This window comes from Anopheles cruzii, chromosome 3, assembly GCF_943734635.1.
Source record: "Anopheles cruzii chromosome 3, idAnoCruzAS_RS32_06, whole genome shotgun sequence".
Taxonomy (NCBI): Eukaryota; Metazoa; Arthropoda; class Insecta; order Diptera; family Culicidae; genus Anopheles; species Anopheles cruzii.
In genome coordinates this window covers 65,057,600-65,081,503 of record NC_069145.1, presented here as the reverse complement: position 1 = coordinate 65,081,503, position 23,904 = coordinate 65,057,600, and the positions used below count along the sequence as shown (strand labels likewise).

At 51.8% G+C, this 23,904-nt stretch overlaps 2 protein-coding genes across 3 annotated transcripts in view; one reads left to right on the top strand and one right to left on the bottom strand.

Moving 5' to 3' along the window:
* Positions 1-23,904, top strand: part of LOC128275541 (mucin-5AC) — a 79,893-nt gene that overhangs the window by 39,591 nt on the left and 16,398 nt on the right. Inside the window, exons 4-15 of the mRNA XM_053014083.1 lie at positions 3,534-3,723; positions 7,406-7,598; positions 10,934-11,562; positions 16,897-17,062; positions 17,136-17,505; positions 18,255-18,835; positions 20,207-20,362; positions 20,440-20,573; positions 20,642-20,859; positions 20,919-21,140; positions 21,213-21,337; positions 21,514-21,819. Of these exons, the coding sequence (XP_052870043.1) occupies positions 3,534-3,723; positions 7,406-7,598; positions 10,934-11,562; positions 16,897-17,062; positions 17,136-17,505; positions 18,255-18,835; positions 20,207-20,362; positions 20,440-20,573; positions 20,642-20,859; positions 20,919-21,140; positions 21,213-21,337; positions 21,514-21,819 (3,290 nt within the window). The remainder of the gene's footprint in view (positions 1-3,533; positions 3,724-7,405; positions 7,599-10,933; positions 11,563-16,896; positions 17,063-17,135; positions 17,506-18,254; positions 18,836-20,206; positions 20,363-20,439; positions 20,574-20,641; positions 20,860-20,918; positions 21,141-21,212; positions 21,338-21,513; positions 21,820-23,904) is intronic.
* Positions 8,341-9,126, bottom strand: LOC128275542 (uncharacterized). 2 transcript variants are annotated; one of them, XM_053014084.1, is made up of 2 exons: positions 8,661-9,126; positions 8,341-8,596 (listed from the first exon to the last, which is right to left on the bottom strand). In XM_053014084.1, the coding sequence occupies exons 1-2, from the start codon at positions 9,063-9,065 to the stop codon at positions 8,555-8,557; spliced, it is 447 nt and encodes a 148-aa protein (XP_052870044.1). In that variant the 5' UTR covers positions 9,066-9,126; the 3' UTR covers positions 8,341-8,554. The 2 variants fall into 2 exon arrangements, with proteins under 2 accessions (XP_052870044.1, XP_052870045.1); XM_053014085.1 differs by having other exon boundaries at positions 8,676-9,126.

The window sequence follows — 23,904 nt, the reverse complement described above, 5'->3', positions numbered from 1 at the left end:
CGACCCGGCTGATATGCATCTTCGCCAGCGCTCCGGGCATCCGGCGCTCGCCCGATCAGCTTCGGTGGCGGAATATTGAACGTTATTGCGCCCACCGTCGTCCCGGCAGAGTCCCGGCACTTCAATGTTAATATCGGAGTCACAAGGACCAGCCGGATGGCACGGATTTGTAGCGAATCGCTGCCTGTTGCCGCCCTATTTTGCATCGCTAAAAGTGCTCCTACTCCTTCTGTGCGGTGCTGAGGATAATCGAAAATAACCCGTCTGGCGTTCTAGGCCTCCAGGGCGGCGAGCACGTGTGTGTGTGTGTGTGCCTAGCCGCAAGGATTTGTGTCGGCCGCTGACTTGACAGTTTGCACCGTCTTCCTATCACCGCAGACACACGCTAAATATTTGATCTACTCGACCGCTCTTCCGGGCCTTCCGGACCGGAAACCTGTGGCGGCTCGGTCGATGGGCCACTTTCGGTCGGTACAGTTGGGCTTGTGGCGTAAGGCTTGTCGGGCAAAGTTGATCGAATAAAGTGTCAAAATATTAATAAAAAAACAAATTTCATTCACTACGTAAATTGAAGAGAAATTCTTGTCAATTTTTGCCTACCCGCGAAGGTCTTCGATCGTAATTCTTAATTGACGACGCCCGTGCAGGGAACTCCAATTTCCTGTACCCTTCAGAAAATCTCGCAACAAAAACCGGATCCAATTTTCATGTCCACGACCCCGTCTGTGTCGAGCGCCCGCATGTAAGCCGGAGGAAACCCGGCTGCAGCTCATCTCCAATGCACAGCGAACCATGCCCGTAACGTACGTTCGTTGAACCATTGCCCCGTTTTGCACACCCAATAGATAGGGCCCGCGGCTCGTAGGCTGCGGCGGACAAGAAGAAAAAAAACCTTCCCAGCCCGCGAAAACCCTAGAGACGTCTGTCAAAAGTCTGCCTTCCCGTGCCGTCAAGAACCGGAATCACGGCGACGTTCGAGACGACACGACACGGCACGGGGCGATGGATTAAAAATGCATCCTTAATCCCGGTGCAACCACCCGAGATGGAGGCGCGCGCACCAGCAACAGTGCTCCCGGTTCCCGGTTGTTGAACTTTCCACCCATCGCGTGTCCCGCTCGCAGGGAAATGAGAAACTCGGCTCGGCTGGTCGGGCCTAATGTAAACCAGTCTGCCGTTGGAACGGCATGCGATAGAAAATACGCCCGACGACGACGACGATGGCACAATGCCCTACACAAAGCCGGCCAGTTCCTTCCGGTTCTTCAGCCCTCCGGAACCACTGCTCGGGCTCGTGTTCGGGCTGCCACTGCTGTGTCGGTCGGTTAGTAGGAATTCCGTAATCGCCGATCGCCGAACGCGCCCTACTGGCCGTAATCTTACGGTATCAATGGCCCCGTCACCATTGCTAATCCGCTCTCGGCTGGGACCCGATCGATCCTTGTCCGATTCGTTAACCGGTGCCATTCAGTGGTTCGCCCGATTACATCCGATTTTTTCTTAAATTTTTTAAGCAGTCTACAGCTCTTTTTTGGTGGACCCCCGTATGTTGTTTTGTGCCCGCCGATCCCACTAAACAGGGCGCAAAGTTTCACGTGGATCCTCTAGGAGGCTGCCTTTTTGGTTTGCTCCGCGGGAAACTTCATGTCGGGTCCGAAAGTCAGGCAACAACCAATTGCTCGAACGGTTTACTGACCGCGATTTATAATTATCGACGCAAGGTCCAAAGACCCAGGAAAGTGATGGAATTATCGGTGTCCAACTGCACCGAACATGGATCAGTGTGCGGACGTGATGCCAGAGCGTTTGAATGTTCCACTTTCCTTGATTTATGGTGAACCCAAACAGCAAACTATTTTTATGGAAAAGTTTTCTTTGCGATAGAAAAAACTATTCGAAAGCTGGGCGCCCCATTTGATCAACAACATCAACCGTATGCCGGTTATCGGACGATCTGGGTTCGGATTTATTTTGCATCCCTATCAAGTCCTTCGTGCCTGGCAGCCGATAACATCTTCTTTCTGCACTGTTTCCATTACCGGACGGCGAGAGTCACACAATTCCGGCAAAGTTTCGCTCGCGGATCCGCATTTTCGCTACCGTTTTGGTCGACAAAAACGGTCAGCGTTCTCCCGTGCGCTCGTGTTTGCATATCACCGAACGAAGCGCACAAGAAGTGGATAAAGTTTGGTAGATTGTTTGGAAGATTGTTTTTGCCAACTCCCTGATTTGCTGATCTTGATCCCTTCTTCGAGTTTGGAGAATCGGATGCAATCTCAGAGCTGACAGGTTTACCCAAAGCTTCAATCTCAGCATAAACCCTGCGGGCTTCCGCAATCTTCCACAGGACTGGCGGAAATAAAGCAGGTTACGATCACGACGACTGCTAAACTGTTCGGAATTACATCCGGAACTTTTCTCGTTCGATTTTGTGTCATGCGACACTTTGAACCCTGAAGCAGGTCTACCTTCGCTGAACCATCGTTGGACTCCAGTCTTTATGACAAAATGTGACTCTCACAATCGTTAAAAATTGCATCATTCATTAGACCGCAATTCATCATGCTAATATAGCAGTCTGTCAACCAAACGGACTGTCACAGCCCGGCCCGCAAGGTTCGCTTTGATCTCCTCCGCCGCACTGTAATTGTCCTTCGGAGCTCACGGACGAAAAGTCTTCAAATAAAGTGCCAACTCTTCACATACTTCACGCTGCGCCAGCCGGCACGTTTTCAATTCCGACTGCCACCGTCAGACACCACAAAACCCCGCCGACCTCGACAGTTCGTTATCGGGCACTAACGTTTAATCACTGACAAAATCGGCGAGAAGACGAGCGGGCACGGGATTTTTTGGCTTACTGCAGCCCGATTTTCCCGGTGGGAAAAACCTTTTCGAAAAAGTGGTCCTCGCGCGTTCGTTGCTTCCGATGTCTCGACCCGATACCGTCGGGGAAAAAGTGGAGTTCGGAAAAGTGCAGTCTCGTCTCGGTCCCAGACGCGGAGCGGGGGTCTGTGACCAGTCGCGGCAGATGCACCCAGACGACCATTTGTGCTCCCACCGTTCTTGGCGTCTGCTTCTGGTTCGCCACCACCGCCTCCCTGTGTCGCTGCGACCCACAGCCAGCCAGCCAGACACAAAGAAGAAATGAACATCTTTAAGGCAAAAGGTTTTCTTCCCCTCCGAGGGACACGGGATGCACAGACACGAAGCCGACGAAGGCACCGTCTGCCGCGCACCAGGGAATGAGTCCCAAGATGTGCTGATTTATCTGTCGGGTGGGCTGGTGGTTTTCGGGACGGAAGGCGTGCAATCAAGACCGGAGTTATTATGGCGCTGGCGCTGCGTTCTGGCGCAATGGATTCCAAAAAGGGGAAACCAAACAAAACGCACACAGCCGCCTAGACCAGACCGCGCGAACCACTCATTCGACGGACTCTACAATTCGATTATGCGGTCGCACGGCTCGAACAAAGCAACTTCTCCCTTAACCGGCTCTCCGTTTGATCTGTTCCCTGTCTATTCGTCCACAGAATTTCACCGACAACATCGCCAAAGCGACGGCTAGCGACGGAGAATGGCCAGACCGAGTGGCGAAGCCGAAGCCAATCGATCCGCACCTCGGACGCGATCAGCATCGGCGACAGTGACAATTCGAGCGACAACAAACCGTCCTCGCGCGAGGAAACCATCATCAGCAAGAGTCCAACCCAAACCACACTGGTAAGTACGAGAGAAGTCTTACTTGTGCCCTGGGGTAGCGTTCAGCTTTATGATCCCTGTGCTGGGAGGACAGGTTTATGAATTTATGAATGACAGAAGTTAACGGTTATCAGCCCCTGATGGAATGCTTCATCACAGCAATTTGGACGACATTCTGACACGTGGTTGATGGCGAAGATTTGATTACAACTTCAAACTATTTTACTGCTTCATTCCAATTCACTGATTTGTTAATGTTTGTTCCCGTTCCGCACTAATCCATTTTTATTTCCTTGTCGTACTAATCAAGATCTTTGGAAATAAATTCTTTCAAGTGCCGCTTCCAGTTTTTCTTAAAAAAATAAAATGCCTTAGTTTCCAAATATTACACAACTTTGAATACTAGGATATGCTTTTCTGGAAAAGCCCGCAAACTCGAACATAGAAGGAATCTCTAGGTCCACAGCAATAAGTGGTTCTTGACATTGAAATTTGGTAGATTTATGAAAAAAGATTCATTAGAAATTGTAATCATGATATCATCGCACAAGGAACGACAAAGAGACACAATAATTTACGGGATTTTGTGGAACCTATGGAGGACCTAGAAATGTGATTCTCGGGGATGATCTTTCCGGTTCGGATAAACCTTTAACAGTAAGCGGCTGTCGCAAGCCGGTTCATTATTAACCCAAAAAAGCCCCATTTTAATCTCCCAAACCGCAACCGAGCCATATTGCTGTCGGTTTTGCAGATTAAAAATATATGTCTCCGTCACGAGTGTATTAGCACTTTCACTCCGCCGAGCACATCTTCCGAGTGTATTTGTGCCCAAAAACGGGCACGCGTAGAGCGTACTCTACGTCCCTGTGCGAAGCGTGACGGGCACCGTACTCCATCGCACTGCACAGCCCGCTGACACGGATCCACGGAGAGTTTCGGGTTTTTGTCACCCTCCCGAAATACCGGCGTAGGGCCATCCCTTTTGGCGGCAGAAATGGATTATCGCCTCCGGGGGTCCTCCGGCGTTCTCTCGGGTGTGGGCCGAAAGTGTGTGTGTGCGAACCTAGAGTGTCACTTCCAATCAACTGCCGCCCCCCTCGTTCCCGAACGGTATCAGCTTAGGAGTGCCTAAGGAGTTGCGTAGAGATGAGTTATTTTCGGCCGAAACGTTATTTGGAAACAACATTTCGGTCGGCTTCGCATCATTTGCGGTACGCGCGCGCTCCGATCGGAAACTCACGAGCCGGGCTCGGGGACAAAAAGTTATTAGAGAGCCCGGGACCCGGGCCAAAAATATAACTCACTAGATTGATGCGAGGGTCCCTTTTTCGTCCTTTGACCCCGTTCCACTACGGCAGGCGTTGCGGCGGCCACAAAGTCCACCTCACGGTCCGAGCTTCGATTTAGTTCGGGAAGAAACGGGGTTGGTTGCGGCGCTCCTCCGTCTATAAGCCTTTCTGCCGAGCCCCCGATGGAGGCGCCTAGTGCGCCACGTATTTTCGGTGAATTATTGATACTCCGTTCGGGTTCGGGTTCGGTTCGGTTTGGCCGGCCGGCGGTTCGGGTGTCAAGCTGTCCCATCAGGTTGATGATGATGATTGTGTTGCCAAAGGGCACCCGATAGGCGGAAGATGAATTTCTTCCCACAACCGACTGCCCGCGCCGTTGACCTAGGGCCACCAGCGTCCCGGCCCTGTGTTTTTTCTTTGTCAAAAGGCCACCATCCGTCCCGTAATGCTACCAAATGGAATATCTATGTTGCATGTGTAGTGAATAAATTATGTGCGCGTGGCCCCTCAGTAGGTACGCTTTTCTTTTGTCATAGGCATGTCTATCTGACACGTCACTTACGCTTCACATCTACAGCAGTCCCTGCTCGGAGCGACGTTTCTACGAAATTGATCGCTTTCTACCTGAAGTTCCCACTCAGCCTTAGCTTTCGTTGGCTGAACTTTACAAACATTTGCACTTCAACCTATCAAAAGCCAAAAAAACCGGACTCCACCGTGTAACGATCTTCATCATTCGCCATGTTTGAGATAGTTTTGAGCAAATTGTAAATTTCCTTCTAACGTCTAGTGCGGGCCGCGCAGTAAAATAAATACGCGCTTCATCGTTGCGCTCCAGATTCGCCGAAACCACTTTACCCGTCCGGTCCGTTCTGGTCCGTTCGTTCTTGAGCGCGGAAGAAAATAGTTTAGCTAAAGTGGCTCCAGCAGCAGCAGCAGCAGCGGGGCCACTGCAGGCAGTCATCGTTTAGCAAAACATTTGAACTCCCCCATGGCAAATACGGGCGCTTCCGATGGTCTATGGGGCAGCAGCTAGTTTTTCTTCAGCCCCTCGCCAATGTGACTGTAAAAGTATATTTGGCCGACGATGGCGTCATCGTCCGCGCAGGGCTACCTTACGGAGAGCAAACTTCTCCGGGCAAACTTCTGACTCGCTAGCGCGGCATCTTTTCGTGTCACATAACCACCCTCCCCCACGGCACCGGGTTGATCTTTCCGACGCATGGCCGCTCTGCAGACGTCGGAGCCGTCGGAAGCATAAATCACATAAAAATGTAATTTCTTCCAACCAAATCTTGTCCGGTTGGTCTCGTCGCCGCGCCCGGCTGTGTATGTGGGACGCCAACGGCGCTCCGGTCGGTTCCGGGTTCCGGCCCAATCAACCGGGCCCCTTCCTCCTACGGGACACCCGCCATCTAGGGGACGAAAATCGCATCCCGGCAACGATACGAAATGTTAAATAAATTTCGTCGGTCACATTCCTCGCACCACGCTCTGGCTGTGGCGCGATAGTCTTATGCTTTTATGTTGATGTTTGGCCACGCTGCTGGCTGGGCCATGCTGGGGCCCATTCACCGGAGGCAACATTCAGCGGAGCAAGACCACGCAGCAGAGGACGACAACGACGTGCTGGGTCGGGGTAAAACAAATGATAGTTACCAATATTTTATTCCCCCAAATTCATTATCATCCTTTCCGGGGACGGTTGCAGGGCAAATGGGAAAATCGCTGTTTACTTTGGCCGGAGCGTGTGATGATCAACGGGGCGCCGAGAGTCCGTATCTTGCCCAGAGCGAGCGAGAAAGATATTTATCGGGCGTATTATCGAGTAATAAGAGATCGTTTTCCATTCGCTCGTTTGTATGGTGTACGTTAATCCTCGAAATCAATGCAAAGCGAAAGCCCCATAACTGGTCCATAAAGGCGATGCCCGTTTTTAGCTTTCATAAAGATAAACGATTTTCATACTGCGTTGCGATATTTTCGTTCACAGCGTGCATTTCTATTTTCTCGCGCATTCAATTCGTATTCACCGGGCTTCGGTCCTCACGACCAAGGTTTATATACATGACCGTCCCATTGGTAGTTCGATGAAAAGCTGTTCTCATTACCGGGTTCGCCTTTCTAGTGATCAAGTGTGCATTGATCTGTTTTGCAAAACTATTTCATGCGCTTCAAACTCCGTGCTAGTGCTCCTTTGATCAGAGTTCAATCCATTCGTTGGATCAATTCGATGGAGCTTTGAAAATGAGTTTACGTTAACGAAACTACTAGACAATGTGATAATAAGTATAGTCTTACAAAATAATGCATTTCATAGAGCCACCGTGGGACCCCCGATTCCTGTCGCCAATGTGTAACTGAACTCATCGCTTCCGATTTTCGTTTCGTTTTTCTTTTCCTGTTTACAGCCAAAGACACGTCCACCCAACGCCATGCCACAGCGCTACGCAAGTCTTCCATGCTCCAGTCCACCCAAGCTGCACGGATCGTCCGGTCCGAACGATGCCGGAGGCGGAAGCCTCGACGGTGGTCGGAACAAGCTCGGCATCGGAATCAGCGCCGTGCACGATGCGGTCCTCCGAGGGATGGCCCGACTGCCTGGTACGTTGTGTTGTTTAGTTGTCCTTTTTTATAAATAAAAACATGAATTCATTTTTAAAAGTTCCAAACCGGTCAACTTAGCAATATACAGCGCCGTAGCATGGCCAACGGGCCATTCCGATGGAAAAACAATCATTTCACATAATTAAGCGATAATTGAATTTTTAAATCCCTTCAAAGCTCTCCGCGTCGCTTCTTTTTTTCTCTCCATTTCGGTGTGTCTCTGATGGGCTACTTCCTCAGCCGCATCTGAGCTCCCCCTACGTCTTTCTGTATCTTGAATATTTTAAACAAACAGTTCGTTCGGCACGCCGTGCCCGTCGGGATTAAATGAGAAAATTTTAGTTTTTCTTTCGATTCGATTCCGGGTCTACACTAATTTCGGGGCGCCTGGTGCGCTGGTACGTGTCATTGACATTTTTCCGCACAACTCCCGGCAGCGTTCTTTACGGCAGAATTATATACAACCCAGCCCGGGTGCGGATAAAGAAGTGCACCCGGAATGCACGCGAAACAGTAGCTTGGCCACACCAGCTGGTGGTAACAGCAATTAATGAGACGGCCGACAGGCGCACACAGCTGCCGTAGTGTAATTGTGGTGCACCGTTGGGCTGATGCTGGTCGAACAAGAACTTTCCGGCGCTCGCTGGTGCAACTTGGAATCCCTGTGCCCCACTTCAAGAACGATTTATGATGCTGATGATGATTTTTGCCGCATTTAAAGTAGCGTCTTTCTTGGGTGGTTCACTATCATTTATTGACTGTTTGGATGCATGCAGCACGGCGTCATTGGCTCACGAAATGATAAGCGCTTCTCGCGGGTCACGCATCTCGGTTCACTATCAATCAGCCTGTTGCTTGTGGGAATCCCGCGAGATTAGGCCAGCGCATCGTTGACACACGCTGATGCTGCGATGAAATGTGAACTGCCAGTTGAGTGCTCTAGGCACAGTCAACTAGTAAACGCTTGGCGGTTTCCTGTTGTATCTTGGCGTGGTCTAGAGAGGAAAAAAGTTACCATAAAACAATCCATTTGTCATTTTAATCCGCCACCAATTGCACCATTTCAAAGCTAACCCGCAAGGCATTCTGCTCGAAGCGTTCAAATTTGTCGTGATACTCCTCCAGTGTTCGCTTTACGGTGTCCTCGTGCGGCCCAACGAAAAACTTGTGCACTCCCGCCGAATAGTGAAGCCGTTCCAACGTGCTCGGTTTCGATGTGTACGCAAGGGCAATCTGCGCATAGTTGTCGGTCGTGGTTGAGCTCACGCCCTCGGTTTCTTGCGCCGGCAGCGGATTGGCCAGCGGAGGAGCTTGAGCTTCAGGGCTGCTGATGGGCGTAGCTGAGCTCACTGCGTCAGCTTTTGGCAACGGCATGGCATTGATCGCGGCCGGAGCAGCATTGAGGGCTCCGAACAGCCACAACCCAATAACAACTGCCGCACGCAACTGTACACTTTCACCCATGACTCTGAGGATCACTGGAAAAACGGATCTTACAGATCTTGCAGACCGACTGGCTTCTGTACCGACACAGCACCGACTGACTCGGGTGGCAAGTCGGGGGCCAACGTTGGCTCCGTGCATCGTTCGCTCGGGATTGAAACGGGTAAGATAAGCGAGGTTCGAATCCGGAGAATCCGTTCGATTGATAAGCTCGGTGCTTCCTCGAAGCATCCCGCCAATCATCTTAGTCACTCTCTCCGTCTGCTAACCGTTTGCAATCGGTTCGTTCTGCAGACTTTTTTCTTTCATAAGCTCAACCATTACAAAAAAATTAAGGTTAATTCAAAAAGAATGGACTATGGATCCCTATCTAGAGCCCGAACGTCATTATAAATGAAACGCGCTTATTCAATGATTTAAAAACAAGGAATCAGATGATACATGTATAGATTATTTGGTATGGCCCAAGGTGAAAGCGTCACCTTTCCTTTCTAGGCTGGACGGTCTTTGATTAGGACTTTGGTTAGGACATGTTAATAACCGCTCTAATCCATGATAATCACATTGTTTGTTTGCCAATGTTTATTCCCATACAATTCTCTTCATCGTTCATCGAACCATTCATCGATTATTAGAAACAGTCTTCGGATGAAAATTACATTGATAATACATCGATAAGTAATGTATAGAGAATTCCGCGAACGTGAGGATTGATCCCCACATTTACTCAATTTTCCTTTAAAACATTCCACTATCGGGTCGAATCTTCGTCGATTTTCTGTCGTGCGATAATGTTCGCTCATTCGTTCGATGTTAAACGCATGTCGTAAACAGCTAACATGTTGACTCTTATTAAAAATCATGAACATTATAATTAACAATCTGGTTCACAATGAATTAAAAAATAAGCATCACACATTCATGCAATTAACGCAACAAATCAGGAAACCTGTAACATTCGTTTATTGTTTTGTTTTTTTCGCACAAAATCTTTGTACCGTTCAACTACAAACGATTCTACATTCTTAGCGATAATTTTTACCAATTCGTGTTCAACAATGAAGATGTTGAGATTACTTTCACAAACTACAAGCACTCCTTGCGTCCGTCCACACGCCTAACACGCAACTGGGCCACACCTGGTTCGACTTCGTCGTCGATAAAATACATGAACGGAACCGTGTAACGGAAGAAAAGCGCACAATCCTACCGGTGGCCATCCCATGACGGTTGACTCTGATTTATAGGGCCTCAGATGGCATCGCTAAGTTTACAGCTCAGCCACACCGCAGTCACAACACACACACGCAGAGACCAGTAACACGTGACAATCGTGAGCACGAGCTTCATTTCCGGTTCGGCACGCTTTTATTTCGCTATCCGAGATTGTAAATCCCTTCACGCAAAAGGCCGTGCCGTGCCGTGCGCGTGATTCTATGGTGATTTAGTGCCTGCTAATAAAGTTTTATGACGCTTAAGCGGTCCGACGGGTAAAGGAGCCCACAGTCGGAAGGGTCACCGGACATCAAAGGATCGCCATTCGTTCCGCCCTAAGTTTCAATAGTCCCATCGGCCGGGACGGGAATTTGACACCATTAGAGAAGCGGCGGTGATGACGGCCAGGACGGGCCCCGCCTTTGCAGGGTGCGAGTTTGACGACGGCGCCGACAGTGATGATGACGCTAACGGGGTTAGCATGATTAATGTCCCCGGGATCGAGTATCGAATTCTAGGGTTTGATTTTGTGGCCCAATGGACCTCCCCCCGATGGAAGACGGATTCTTTCGATAACCTAGGCCATGCATAATTGGGTGAAATATCGCCCTGCTTAGCACACCCTGTCTTATCCTGCCAGCTCACTCACTCTCTCTCTCCCTCTCTCGTTTCAGAGCCAATCCTGAACGAACACCCGGTCACGATCTATCCGGGCCGTGCCTCGCCCAGTCGCCGCATGCCGCCGAGGACACTGTCCGGGTCGATCGAACGGCACCGGGATGTGTGCCGGGGTGCCTACCCCGGGTCGGACAACTCCACGTCGACGTCGCAGGAGAACTCGTCGCCGGAGAACAACGAGTCGGAGTACAACGAATCGTCGCTCTCGCCAGCCCACGGTCACCTGCACCAGCTGGGGACCCACCCGGTGCCGGCAGCATCGGCAGCGGTCGCAGCGGCCATCACCAGCCGGATATTCCACACCGCGCACGGTACTCCACCGCTCGCCAACCAGCACTACCCGCTACCCCGGGGCCAGCGCGTTTCGGGCTCGGCCGGTGCTGCCAGCCGAACTGCGCGCCATGACAGCGATGACGAACGGTTTTCCGACGATTCGCTCGAGGAATCATCGTTGCCACCGCCGCCCGGACCCCCGACCGTGCCACCGCCGCCTTCGCTGTCGGCGCCCGTCACACCGAGCAAGCGGCACAGCATCGCCTGGGAGGTGAACCTGGACGATCCGGCCAGCTTCGGCGATCCGCTCGTGATGCCGGCACCGAAGCCCGCCGCAGCCGCCAGCGCCAAGGTGAGTGTGCGCCCAACACGTACCAGCAACAAACCACCACAACAACCGGCTGCGACAACCCTTGTTAGGCATAATAATTATTGGCAAAAGTTGGGCTCGGTTGGGTCCTTTTCGGTTGGGAAAAAGGGCGCAAGGGTTGTTTTTGTGTGGACCTTTTTTGCTTCGCCCGCGTGCTTAATGGGGCGTGTTAACGATTTCGATTTTATAATCCACCCGCGGCACGGGTGCCACAACATAAGATGGGCCCGTTTTTCGTGCCATTGGTGTTCCGGAAATTTCGGAAGCCAAAGTGTCCATAAAAATATTTTCCCAACCTTTTTGGATGGCACCGTTACGCAACGCCGGACCCCGGGCGTTGTTGAAGTTAGCCATTCTGATTTGCAAACCCGGTTCGGTGTGCTTTTCTTCTTGCAAAGTATTTCGTAATGCGCCACCTGTTTGATTTGTTCCATTTGCGAAAAATCGGATGATTTTTATTAAATTATCCTTGTTGCTACACTCCTCACTACAGTCGCTGTACTTCGGTTCATCTTTTAACCCACAACAAACAGGGCACCAAGATTAACGTTTATTCGAAGGACAATCAAGGCAAATGGCAGGATAATGGTAATCTTTATTACGATCGTAACAACGCGCAAGGACACGACTCGGCCGACCGGCGCACGATACGGCCCCCGGATGGTATGCTGATGTCAGGCATTTGGAATTGAATTAGAGGTCCAAAGAATAAGCCATCCATCTAATTTGTTAGCCTGGACCACGAGTTGTTGGGCTAGGCGTGCGCGAACAGCACCCAGTAACGGAAGGCCATCGGAAGCGACCGGCGTGTCCTTGGGGTGTGCTTCGGAAAAAAGGAAGCAAAGGAATGTCGGTAAATGTCATCATCTCATCGTGTGTGGAATTATAACAGAAACGGAAGGAAAACCACCCGAAGAAGGGTCTCTTTAGGAGCATCGACACGAGCTTCGCGCACACAAATAAATCCTCCACTCTCCGTGTGTGACCCGCCCAAAGGCCCAAAAAACGTGCACTTTTTCACCAAAAAACCGCTGCTATCAATTATGAGAAGTGTCCCATTTCCAGCCATCGGGGCCATGTTGCGAAGGTTCCCCCGAGAGAGGCTCGCTATCGTGTGTCCTTTTAACAAGCGGCCTTGGAGCTGGACCACCAGGTTCGAGTGTGCCCGAAAGTTGGCCCACTTGCCGACTATCGGGTACTTTTCATCTTCTCTCTATTTATAAAACGTCAAGATGTGAAATATGAGGCGCTCTCGGCGCCACCACCAAACCCAACCTGGGCCTCGGGGGACCATTTTTCCATGCCCCCGACACACACGCAGCTTCTTCCGGGAACAAACGGTTGTGGCAAACTTATACCATATGGCCCCGTGTGTTATCACCCCCCCGTACTCGACTCGGCCATTTTCTTTATTATTGGCAAGTTGGCGTAAATTTATGTTCCGCACTGGCGATGAATGCCTAATCGGAGTTGGCCGTCCCCGGAACAACCCGAGGACCGGCAAAGCAAATTTGTACGTAATTTGTGTGGCACCTCTCATCGGCCGATGAGTTATGGCCGATGACCTTGGCGGGGCCGGTTCGTTTCACTACGTCCCAATCACTCACTGGACGGCTGGACCTTAATCAGGGCACCATTTGTTTAATTGTGTCCACTTCAAGCTTGTCACAGCCCATTTCAGCGTAGGTTTTCCAATTTTTCAAATGGTCCACACTACTATGTCGCGCGCGGCGTGACACACTTGGGACGCGGCCTTTTTCCCGGCGGCTGCTCCGGTTGACAACGGTCTGCGTGAGGTTGCGAATAAATGAATATTTAAGCAGACAACGGTCACCGCCCCAAAAGAAGTTCCCCGGGTGTTGGAGTGTCCACTGTTAAAAGCGAAGCTAAACATCACCGACAATTTTACTTGATTTTCGTGTCGTTTTTTACTGACATCAGATCCGGCTCCTTTCGAGGATCCCGTTTTCTTATCTCACTCGACAAATGTCAGACCCCATTTTGGCACTCCCGTTGGCAATCCTGTCAACGTCATCACCTGTGAGAGAACTCTTCCGCCACCGATTATGCGGGCCTTATCCTATTAGAGGCTTGAAATAGTTCTTTTGGGAATTTTCTGCTGAGTGTCCTTCGCGATAATATACCTTCACCGGGCGAAGGATCCGTTACTAGTTTGCATACTTTGCCCCTGTGCTGCGGTGCAAGCAATCCCTGTTGTGTTGGGCTTTGCTCCTGAGGTGTTACTTGTTTCTCAGATCCGGGGAAAACCCCGGGACCCAAAGGCACACGGGACACCAAAGGGCCAAAGGACACACAACGTCGCACCATGCTGGCTAAGCCGCCATATTGGTGTGAAAATAAGGCCCACTTTTATGTTGCTCCAGAGAGCATAAGAAGCGGCACCGGCAGCAGCAGCACAAAAGCACGGCACATAAATCCTCGTCCGGATGACGGTGTCACTGATCGACACAGAGAGAGGCCGACCGCGGCCGAAAGGTGTTTGGCCGAAAACACCGGTGGCCTAATTCCGTGTCGTTCACCTGAGGGGGGGAGCACACAGACAAGAAACACCACCACCCGGAGGGTGGTCTTCTCCGCAAGGAATTATGCTGCACCGGAGGCACGGACCATTGTGCGGTGGTATCGACCCGAAAAAAAAACACACACACAGATAACAGACTCGGCCGACGTCGGGGACACTCCCCGGTAGATACTCGATTTCCGGCCCATTTGCTGCGCGCCGAGAAACTCGTGTGACTTCCTTTTTTTCCGGGTCCTCCCTCTCTCTCTCTCTGTGCGGCGGTCTTGGCACCGGCGGACGAATATTGTGTCGATGCAAAACAAAAGCCGCCAGCTTCCGGAGAGTTTCGATTATCTCTGGTGTTGCATCTTTTCCATTTTTCACTCTACCCCTATGTCAACTGTTTGGCGTTTTAAAATAGGCCGACCAGGGGGAAACACGGCGCACAGTAGGACGCACGGCGCTGCGCTAGGATGTGGTACAAAATGTTGCAGCATCGTCCTTTTTGTGAGGTTACTTTAGGAGGATTAATCCCTAAAGTGGGACCAAATAATCCCGATCCCATTTTTAGTACCCATTTTTAGTTAGCCTTTTTCTGTTTTTAGTAACTTTTTCGGAAGATTTTCCGATCCTCAAACGTTGACGTCATTGCGAGCCCACATTATGCAGTGGGGAATTCATTAAAACGACCAGCGTACCAGCGGTGTGAACACGAAAATGGAGCGCGGCTCACCTCATTCGGATGCGCTATCACGATTCCGGCACAGCGCTCCGACTCGGCGTCGCTCCTTTTGGCCCACTTTGGGCCGCAACACCTGCTTATCGAGCGAGCGAACGAACGTGCAGCGTGTCTCGGGTGAAATCCTCGATAATAACGACCACACGGCCGAAGAAAGGTGTCCTCTGTCCGTGTACCTGCCCGGGGGACGATAAGCAACTGACACTAGAGCTTCACCAAACATTGCATTTCGTTGCCGCTGTCGTCTCCTTGGGAGTTTTCAGGAAAAACCCACCCCCTTTCGGGTGTTGCTGTCAACACCTGTGTCCAGGGACACGTTGTGCCCGATCAACAATATCACCACATGGTGCGAAAAAGCACACTTTTACTGCGCTTTACCGATATTAATTCCGCTCACAACAACGATCAGACGTGTAACTGGCGTGCGGCTTAATGTATAGTATTAATGTGCCTTGATCAAAATATTACCCAAACGTTTCGCCTACACTACACGCCAGAGCTTTTGGCATTAGCATTAGCGTTCCGCACGAATGCGCTCCGAGCGTGGAAAGCGATAGGAAAAGCGGTGGTACCCCTCGATGTCTGCTACAGTCACGATACGGAACGGAACTTTGGCCCTTCCGGTTTTCCCGGCTACCCAACCAGACCAGACCGAGAGGCTGCAGGCTCTTTGTTGTCTGTTGCCAAATGCAAATTCCTTTCTCGCGCCACAGGGCACAGGATCTGGGAGCGGGAAACGCAACCAGACAGTCGGCAGTCGGGAGCACAAATGGTTGCTTCATCTCCTTTGCATTACGGGCAAATAATGCAGTTTCGTTTATCTTTCCGAACCGCTCGCGACTTGCACTTGCACTTGGTTGGTTGCGATTCAACAAGTTTGCAGCGAGAACCTCCTTCACACCTGGATAATGAAACACTTGCCAATGGATATGTCAGTCTCGACGGCGCGATCTTATGCGGATGAGAGCGCACCGGATGTGGGTTGCAATTTTGGCAAATAGATCCGAACGATGGAACTTATGCCGCCGCGGTGCAAATGGTTGGCTTGTGAAGCATGCGCATTCCTTTCGAACGTTGAGTTACAAAACCCGACGCGAAATGGTGTTCATTTCTTCGCTTTCATTTGTCGGCGAATGCAAAATGAAGAGGTCAAACAATATTCCGACGTGTGTGGCTCGACTCGCTTCATTCATTATGCACAGCTCAGCTTGAAAGGTTCTAAAAGTTGATCAAAATTTGCACATTGCCTTGCTATGTTGCTATGCCAACATTGCACATCTTTGTGTTTCTTGGACACCACCTTGTATTGGCTCGTTGAATAATCTTCAATTGGGTTTTGTGTAACTCAAGAACTAGCTATCAATCACCATTTGGGGGTAACGACTGTGACAAGCACTCGCTCGTAGAGATGAAAAAAACTTCATGCTTGAGGTATCTCAACGATAACCACAACACTCGCTGGTCAGCGGCAGCATCCACCGGCTGCTAGATCGTTCTCCATCTTCATTACGGTTGGGACTTTATTTTACTCACACGCTCTCTAAGCCCAGCCCAGCCACACACGTGTACATTTCAAACCTCGGGTTCACCTTGAAGCAGGCTGGGTCATTCAATATGCATGATCGGCTTTTAACCGCAGCTGGCTGTGTGATGTTAAATGGCAAATTGAACTAAAAATTTCCCTAATGAAAATTGACAGCTGGCAGATGTGGTTGTGGTGGTGGCAGTGTAATTGTTCGCTTGAAGAGCTGTGTTCGATTTGAGTGGAAAAGAAAACCGACCAAATCCGGGACGTTTACTCACCTGCACTGGGGCCGGCAAATAATAAATTCGATATTCAAAATATGCGCTCGTCGTGCGCGCACTGAACTAGTTTCGTTCCTCGAGACCATCGACCGTGCCGCGTGTCTCATGAGTTATTCAGCCAACGGATGTGCCGGGCCAACGGATGAAAAAATCTCCGTTACACAGTCGTCCACCACAAAAGGGCATCAAGAATTCACAACCGACGGACACTAATGCATGCTGCATTCTCGGCTCTTTTTTCCATTTCCAGGTTATTGGTCGACGGAAAGCCGCCGCGAAAACGGCAAATAGCTCGCAGTCGAGCCTGGAGTCAACGCCGAGCAACGTGAAAAGCGAATCGAATGAGTGGCCCGCCCCACCGGACATACCAATATGCAGCACCGAGGACGAAGCGGCCTCCATCTACTCCGACTCTGGTACGTGCCACTCTCTGCGCTCCTGGTTTCCTGGGTCCCAGTTTGAATCATTTTGTTTTTCCACATCTTCCAGACGACCTCATTCCACAAATCCCGGACGTTAGCGGACGCGGAACGTACGTTATCCGAAAGGGCCGCCGGCAGCGTCAACGGCTCACGAGCCTCGAGTCGGAAGCGGCAACCAACAGTAACAGTGGTCCAGTGACTGACGGCCGCGAACCGCACAAGCAGCCAGCAGCGCGTGCCGCGGTGATCGGTGACGATCATATACTCGGCCTACCGAGCCCCGTTTTTCCCGCCTCTCTGATGGCACCAAAATCGCGGCACAGCATCGATCTCGGCCTGTCGTCGTTGTCGTCCTCGAAAGCTGCTGCCGGCGTGTCGCTCATCAAACCATCCCAATCGGCACCGCAAAAGCTACCCAACTCCGTTCTTTCTCCAAGGTGAGAGGATACACGATCTGCCAACGTTGATTGCATCAGCAATCAGCTGCCCGGGTGGCACGGGTCTTTCATGTTTCGGCCCGTAGTTCCTCGTGCACTGGCCTCGCACGGGGCGACAATGGTCGTGGGTGGTTCCGGGGTTTACTGTGGGCCCTCTTCAAAAATGAATGTTTCCTTACGCAATTTCATGATTAAAGAGCGCCTCCGTGCTGCGAGATGGGCCTCCTCGCGTTGCTGGCGGCCTTTCATGACGAAGGGATGTCTTGAAACCGGCCACAAAGAGTCAAGAAGCAACGTCTAGTGGCGTCGTCGTCATCGCCACCGTCTTCGTCGTCGTGATGAATTGGCTAGTTTGTATTTTGTGCATGCGAGGTTCCGAGCGTCGTCGGGCGGGGTCGGCCGGAACGGATGAAGATGCTATTTTGTGAAAATGAAAAGGTCTCTCCTTGGTAAGGAGTGGCCCCTCTCCGGTGTGCAATTCCGGTGATGAGATCGTTTATTATTTCTACCCTTCCGGAAGGACAAACACCATCCTATGTACGGGTGAAATAGGTCGGGTCGGCTCCTACCTGCTGCTTCAATCGCCAAAAGGATTCGAGCAGATTTTTAGTTAGCACCCCGCGATGGGAGTTCCCTTTTTGTAAAGCCACGCGGAAGTGGCCACTATCCTCGAAAGCATCGTGTATCGGATTTTTCCACGTGTATTTACCGGACTTAACCAATGCGTTACGTATGTTCTGTACTTTCAGGTCACGTTTATCATTAGACTTAAGTTCACCTACTACCTCAGAGCTTTCAGCTAATGTTATCAAAATCACCACCCCGACCGGCAACTATCCTTCTCCCGGCGCGTCGCACGGGCACGTTTCTTCGCCGCTCGGACCGCCAACGGTTCCCGGTATGCCGTCGCTTCACCATGGCTCGAGCCTCAACGGGATCACGGTTAACGGTGCCATTGCCAGCGCGGGCAGCGGCCACAGCATCAACGGCAGTCTGAGCAAAAGCAAACCAACCGCCAACGTGAGCAGCACGTGCATTGTTAACGTGGCACCCGGCTCATCCGGCGCCAATCAACCGCAATCATCCGCACCGCCGCCGATCGTTTCGGCGCGCTACACCGAGTTCAAGACCTACAGCTCCACGTTCGACGCGCTGCAAGCGCTCGAAAGCACGGCGAACGGTGGGGCCAACGGTGGCCTCCAGAACGGCTGCGGTCCCACCGGTGGTTCGGTGAACAGCGTCTCCGTCTGTCCGAACGGATCGGACAACCCGTTGCTGCGCGTTTCGTCACTACCGACCATGGCACCTCCGCTACCGACATCCGCCACAGGTAAGCCCCAGGACCGGACGTCCAGGATCGCATATCATTATTGTGGCCGTGTGGCCCCAAGCAAGCCCGATTGTGGTTAGTCTCCAGGTCGGGTAGCCCCCTTCTCGAAGTAATGCAACCTTGAGCAGATCCCAGATAAGCCGTTTAGAGAGAAAATAGATTAAATCGATTAAGCAAACCTTTTCCGTGCCGGCTGCTGCTGTAGAGGCCGCATTCGTCGACGGCATATCCTTCGTAGTCCTACATTACGCGGTAGGTCGAAGCAATTAACGTAAGCCTTCCACCACACTAATTGAAGCCTCTGGCTGGCGGGCTGGCTCCGTAAGCCTGTCTTATTCGCGACAACGGCTTCTCGAAGCGCGGCACAAATGGCACACCCCACCGCCCTTCATCAGTTAATTAGTGGCGCCGAGAATGCGAATTTCTTCATTCCTCGGCTTTTTCCTGGTCAGCGGAAAAATGAATGTCTCCGGCCCTCCCGGACTCCCTGTTTAGGTTTCGCTCCCTGAGCGACGAAAATGAAACGACGAGGTTGGGTCAGTAAGGATGGTTAATTTTGTTGCCTACCTTGGGGGGCCTAGCCCTAGGGAAGGGTGTAAGGTTCAAATTAGAGGGTCCAGCAAGCTGACCACTGGCGACCACGGGGTCAGCTCGCCCGGCAACTCCTTTTTGATTAGGCCAAGAAGTTCCGGTTGCCGAACGACATTCAAAATATATAAACTCTGCCCCCCGAGGATGGACACCGCTGCCCACCGCTGAAATGTATAGAAAATGGACGGCCATTACGGTGACCCGAACGAAAGATTCATTATTCGCCGGCCTTCTTTCTTTCGGCTCCGGTTGGTTAGGCTTTCTCCGGCCAGTAGGTCATCCTTATGACATTATTATGGACGGGACATTCCTTCGTAAAGGATTGACCTAACGCTAGGGACGCGCGCGCGTGCAATCAATTTGTCGAAAGCTTCGTTTTTATTCGACCCTAACTGGGAAAACTGGCCTCTCTTTTCATAGTTTATTCACGAGCTTCCATACTTTCCTTCAGAAACCTGTTCCGAGTTTCCGGGGTAGAATGTGTCATTTGGATAACCAGTTACTTAAACCTGCTTTATGAATATTTATAACAAAAGTCGTAAGTTTTATTTATAACAAAATTCCAGAAAAGTCTTCCAATTAATCTTCCACTCTTTTATTAATTTGGTTTATTCAAATTTGGTTAATCGAAACTCTATTCTCGAAAAATTGCTTCCAACTGATTTGTGTCCAAGAAGCACGGGACACAAGCTTGCTAGCAACTTGTACGAGTAACCAGCGTGAATTGCACGCAAGCACGCCGTTAACTTGCATGCACTAACCTGGGTTTCTACTTCCCAGCGGATGGCCTGTCGACGCCGCGTCGCGAACTGGCGCCCCCCATCGAGGAGGACGAGGAGGTGGACAGCGACACGCAACGTGGTGTCCCGCTGCGTAAGATCGAGGATAACATTAGTGCTTTACTACGTGGTGATATATCCGTTGCTAGAGTAGCCGGTAGGTTTCGAACGAGCGGCCCGTATTCGGTATGAGACTTCGGGACTTCAATTTAATGCTCGATCCTCTCGTTGCAGACATACCTCCAGCAAGACGTCCACTAGGTTTTCGTCTAGGTGTTCATAAATCAGAAAGTGCCAAAGAAATGCTTCTCTCCCAGGCAGGCCTTGGACCACTGCCACCATCGCCACCATCTACCAGCCCGGAACCGGTTAGTAGGCACCGGCGTTCCTGCGGACGCGTTATGGTACTAAGTTTCGTTTATGTCTCGGCCTCCAGCAGGACAGTGATGAGTTCCCACCCTTACCGCCATCACCGACGGAAGAGCCGGAGATCCTGCACCAGATGCACGGTATACGTATCAGTTCGCGCACCCGATCGAACGGTAGCAACAATGGCACCGCCAAACACGACTCCGCGCTCCACGGCTACCGGGACGAGCATCCGCCGGCGATTCCGCCCCATCGTGGACCCTCGATAAATACGCTTAAAACAAGGTAAATCGACGCCGCACAACCTACGTCCCCTTGCTTACGCTGATCTTTTCTTCCCTTAGATCGATGGACGCCGGGTTTAGTAAATCGTACCGAAACGGTTCGTTCGGTTCCTCGACGTCCCCGCACGCCCCCGGCACACTTCCTCCCGATTTGCCCGGATGCAACTCGCGACGAAGGGTCATCACCGGTGGCTACCAGAAGCGCACGGCGCAGAGTCCACGCGAGGAGCGATCGCTGCAGACATCCTGCAGTCTCCCGGAGACACCCATTTTCGCCCGAGGGTAAGCCAAAGTCGAAACCACGAAAAGAAGGGAACCCGGTAGCTGATGAGTTTGGGTTTTCGCCTTCCCCAGCTGTGACATACCGCGGACACCGCATCGGCGGGCGCCCGAAGTACCGCCACACGGCAGCGGCAGCCGGACCGCCCCTAGGACCAACTCCACCACCGGCAGTCTCGGATCGTCCGTCGTCGGTATCAGTATGTATCCGCCAGTCAGATCTAACACCCTGTCACACAGCCGCATTACACTACACGCCGCCTTGTCACTACCAAACTCGAGCACACGACGGTGACGGGGACGCTACTAATCCATTCGCCCCATATCGTAACGCTTTCTGTTCCGTTCCTTGTTGTTCCACCGCTCTCTCCGGCAGGTGCGTCGACCACGATCGGCAGTCGGCAGCGCAGCATCAGCCAGGCGCTGGCCAACGGGGAGATGCTGCGGTTGGCCGGCGGGCCCGCCCGGGGCTGGTATCCGAAGCAGCGCCACCCGCGCCCGGCCTCGACCGAGAACCTGGACCGGCTGCACCCGCAGGGATCGCTGCGCGCCTGGGAAGCAGCGGGTACGGGTACGGGTAGCCGCAAACCGCTCACCCTACCACCAAATCTCACACCCAAATTTTTCAACAAGTCACCGCGTGAAGCGCTGCGCCGCGTCACTAGTTTGCTCATTCGCAAAGGTACGGGGTGCCCACGCACGACCACGGACACTCCGCCCCAAGACCGTAAGACCGTCGAAACCGGGCATTCTCCTCACTCCTTCCGCCGTCGCCGTGTTCCGTTCCGTTTCGTAACCGTCGTGATCGCGTTTCGCGTTGCCATTCGAACCGCGAAACCGTTAAATATCCTGTTCGGGGTTGGCAACACTGCCACCGTTGTTTGCACGCGATGCTCCTCCCCGATTGTATGCAATGCCAATCATACAAGCTCGTTTGCTATCAACTGTCAGTTCGCGTTGCACGTGGTGTGCCGCCGACAACAACACCCGGTTTATGATTCGTCCTCATTTCGTGTCGTTTTCGCTTTCGTTTTTCGTTTCGCATTCCGCTTTTCGATGCCTAGTTTGCCGCGGTTGATTTATCGAAAGACCTTGTAAAACGCGGCCAATCTCGCGCTCGTTCCAAGAGCTTCTCTCGACCGGTTTTCGTTAGGCGAGAGAGAAACACAGATCCGCGTCATCGTTCCGGACCGCACCGAAGACTTGTTAAAAATGCTCATTGTCGCACATTGTTTATTGCACTTATCCACCCATCCTATGCATCCTCACTTAGCAACATTAATAATCCGCCTCGAACGGACCACTACTAACCATTAGAACTGCAACTCGCTGCTGCTGCTGCTGTGTGTAACCATCGCCCAATCGCACTTCCACACCTGCGTATCACCACCACCAAATTACAGACTCATTCCACACCTAAACGGCGTAGCAGAACTAATTAGCCGGCCTAAGTCAACACTTCGGCGATAAAACCCAAGACACATGCGCGCCCCACGCTGCGACGGAACGTGCCGGAAAAGGGAACAACCGCGAACGGATCTGTGAGCGTATTTTAACCGCCCGTACGGCCGATCGCCAAACCCCCCCCTGATTATGCCGGTTGGTCGCCCTCTGGTGTGCGTGCGTAATTCAATCAATTCTGGTCCAATCTTTTGCCCGCATTCAGATCGACAGGCGACAGCGTCACATGTGCGCGCGCCTCGCTTCGATCCGCTTCGATCGATCGACTCTCTAGAGCGTGTGACGATCGCTTAGCACTCCGCCAGCACTGATCACCCTAAGCCTTCGTTCCGTTGATTAGATTAACCGCGGTCACAGTGTTCGACCACCAACATCCACCTGGTTTTAGCTTAATCTGACCGCCTAGCCCCTTATCTTAGCTATCGCCCAGGCCCAGACTATCGAGTATTTCATCACTTTTAATCCCCCGCCCGGGGTGGCCGTGCCTTATGCGGTACACTGTAGTCTCTCGTAAGTCCCTCCTGTGTGAACGAAAGCGCAAAATCGCTGACTGTTATCGTATATCTGCATAATGAACAACATTTTGTGCACCGACGAAGACGAAGTAAGGAGTGAATCATGGCGCGGCATTGATATTCCGCTGGCGACGCGGGACAAAAACGGAAAATCACATGGCGCACACACGAGCGGGTTCTGTGGTTCTTATAAGGGGTTCTGTGCCCTACGCCAGCATGTTGCCAGCAGCAGCAGCAGGAAATTGGCCGCTTGCGTTCCGCGAGGCTTGATTAGGCGAACGGCGGAAGTCCCTGGCCCTGTTCCTTATCCGCTGCTCTTTTTGAGTGCTGGAGTTTTATCTTCTCCTTCTGCTCGATGCTCGCGTCATTTTCCATCAAACGGTTTGTGATGGAAAAAACAGCAATCTGCCACTCCAGCAGATTGCAGTAGGCGGTTCGTTACGGTTTAGTTCTATAAACTTATCGTTCCGGCCAACGCGATCGAGTAGCGAACCGTTGCACCGCTGACGTCACCGGGTGCGAGCAGCGACGATGACCGCGGCCGACGAATTCGCGTCCACTCATTGCATCGCTTCGTTTCACATACGGGCGGACATGACCTCAATCTTTCGACCGGCGACCGGCTACAGTGCCGCTCGAAAGCGGCTCCTGTCCGCTTTGCGAGGCCTGCCCTGATCTCTTGCGCTCTTCTTTTCGATTTTGAGCGGATTTTGTTCCAAATATTAGCGTCACCCTGGCCCGATCCCGGGTGTGTTTGCAATAAACAATTCCCGCTCGTGTGTGTTTTTAAG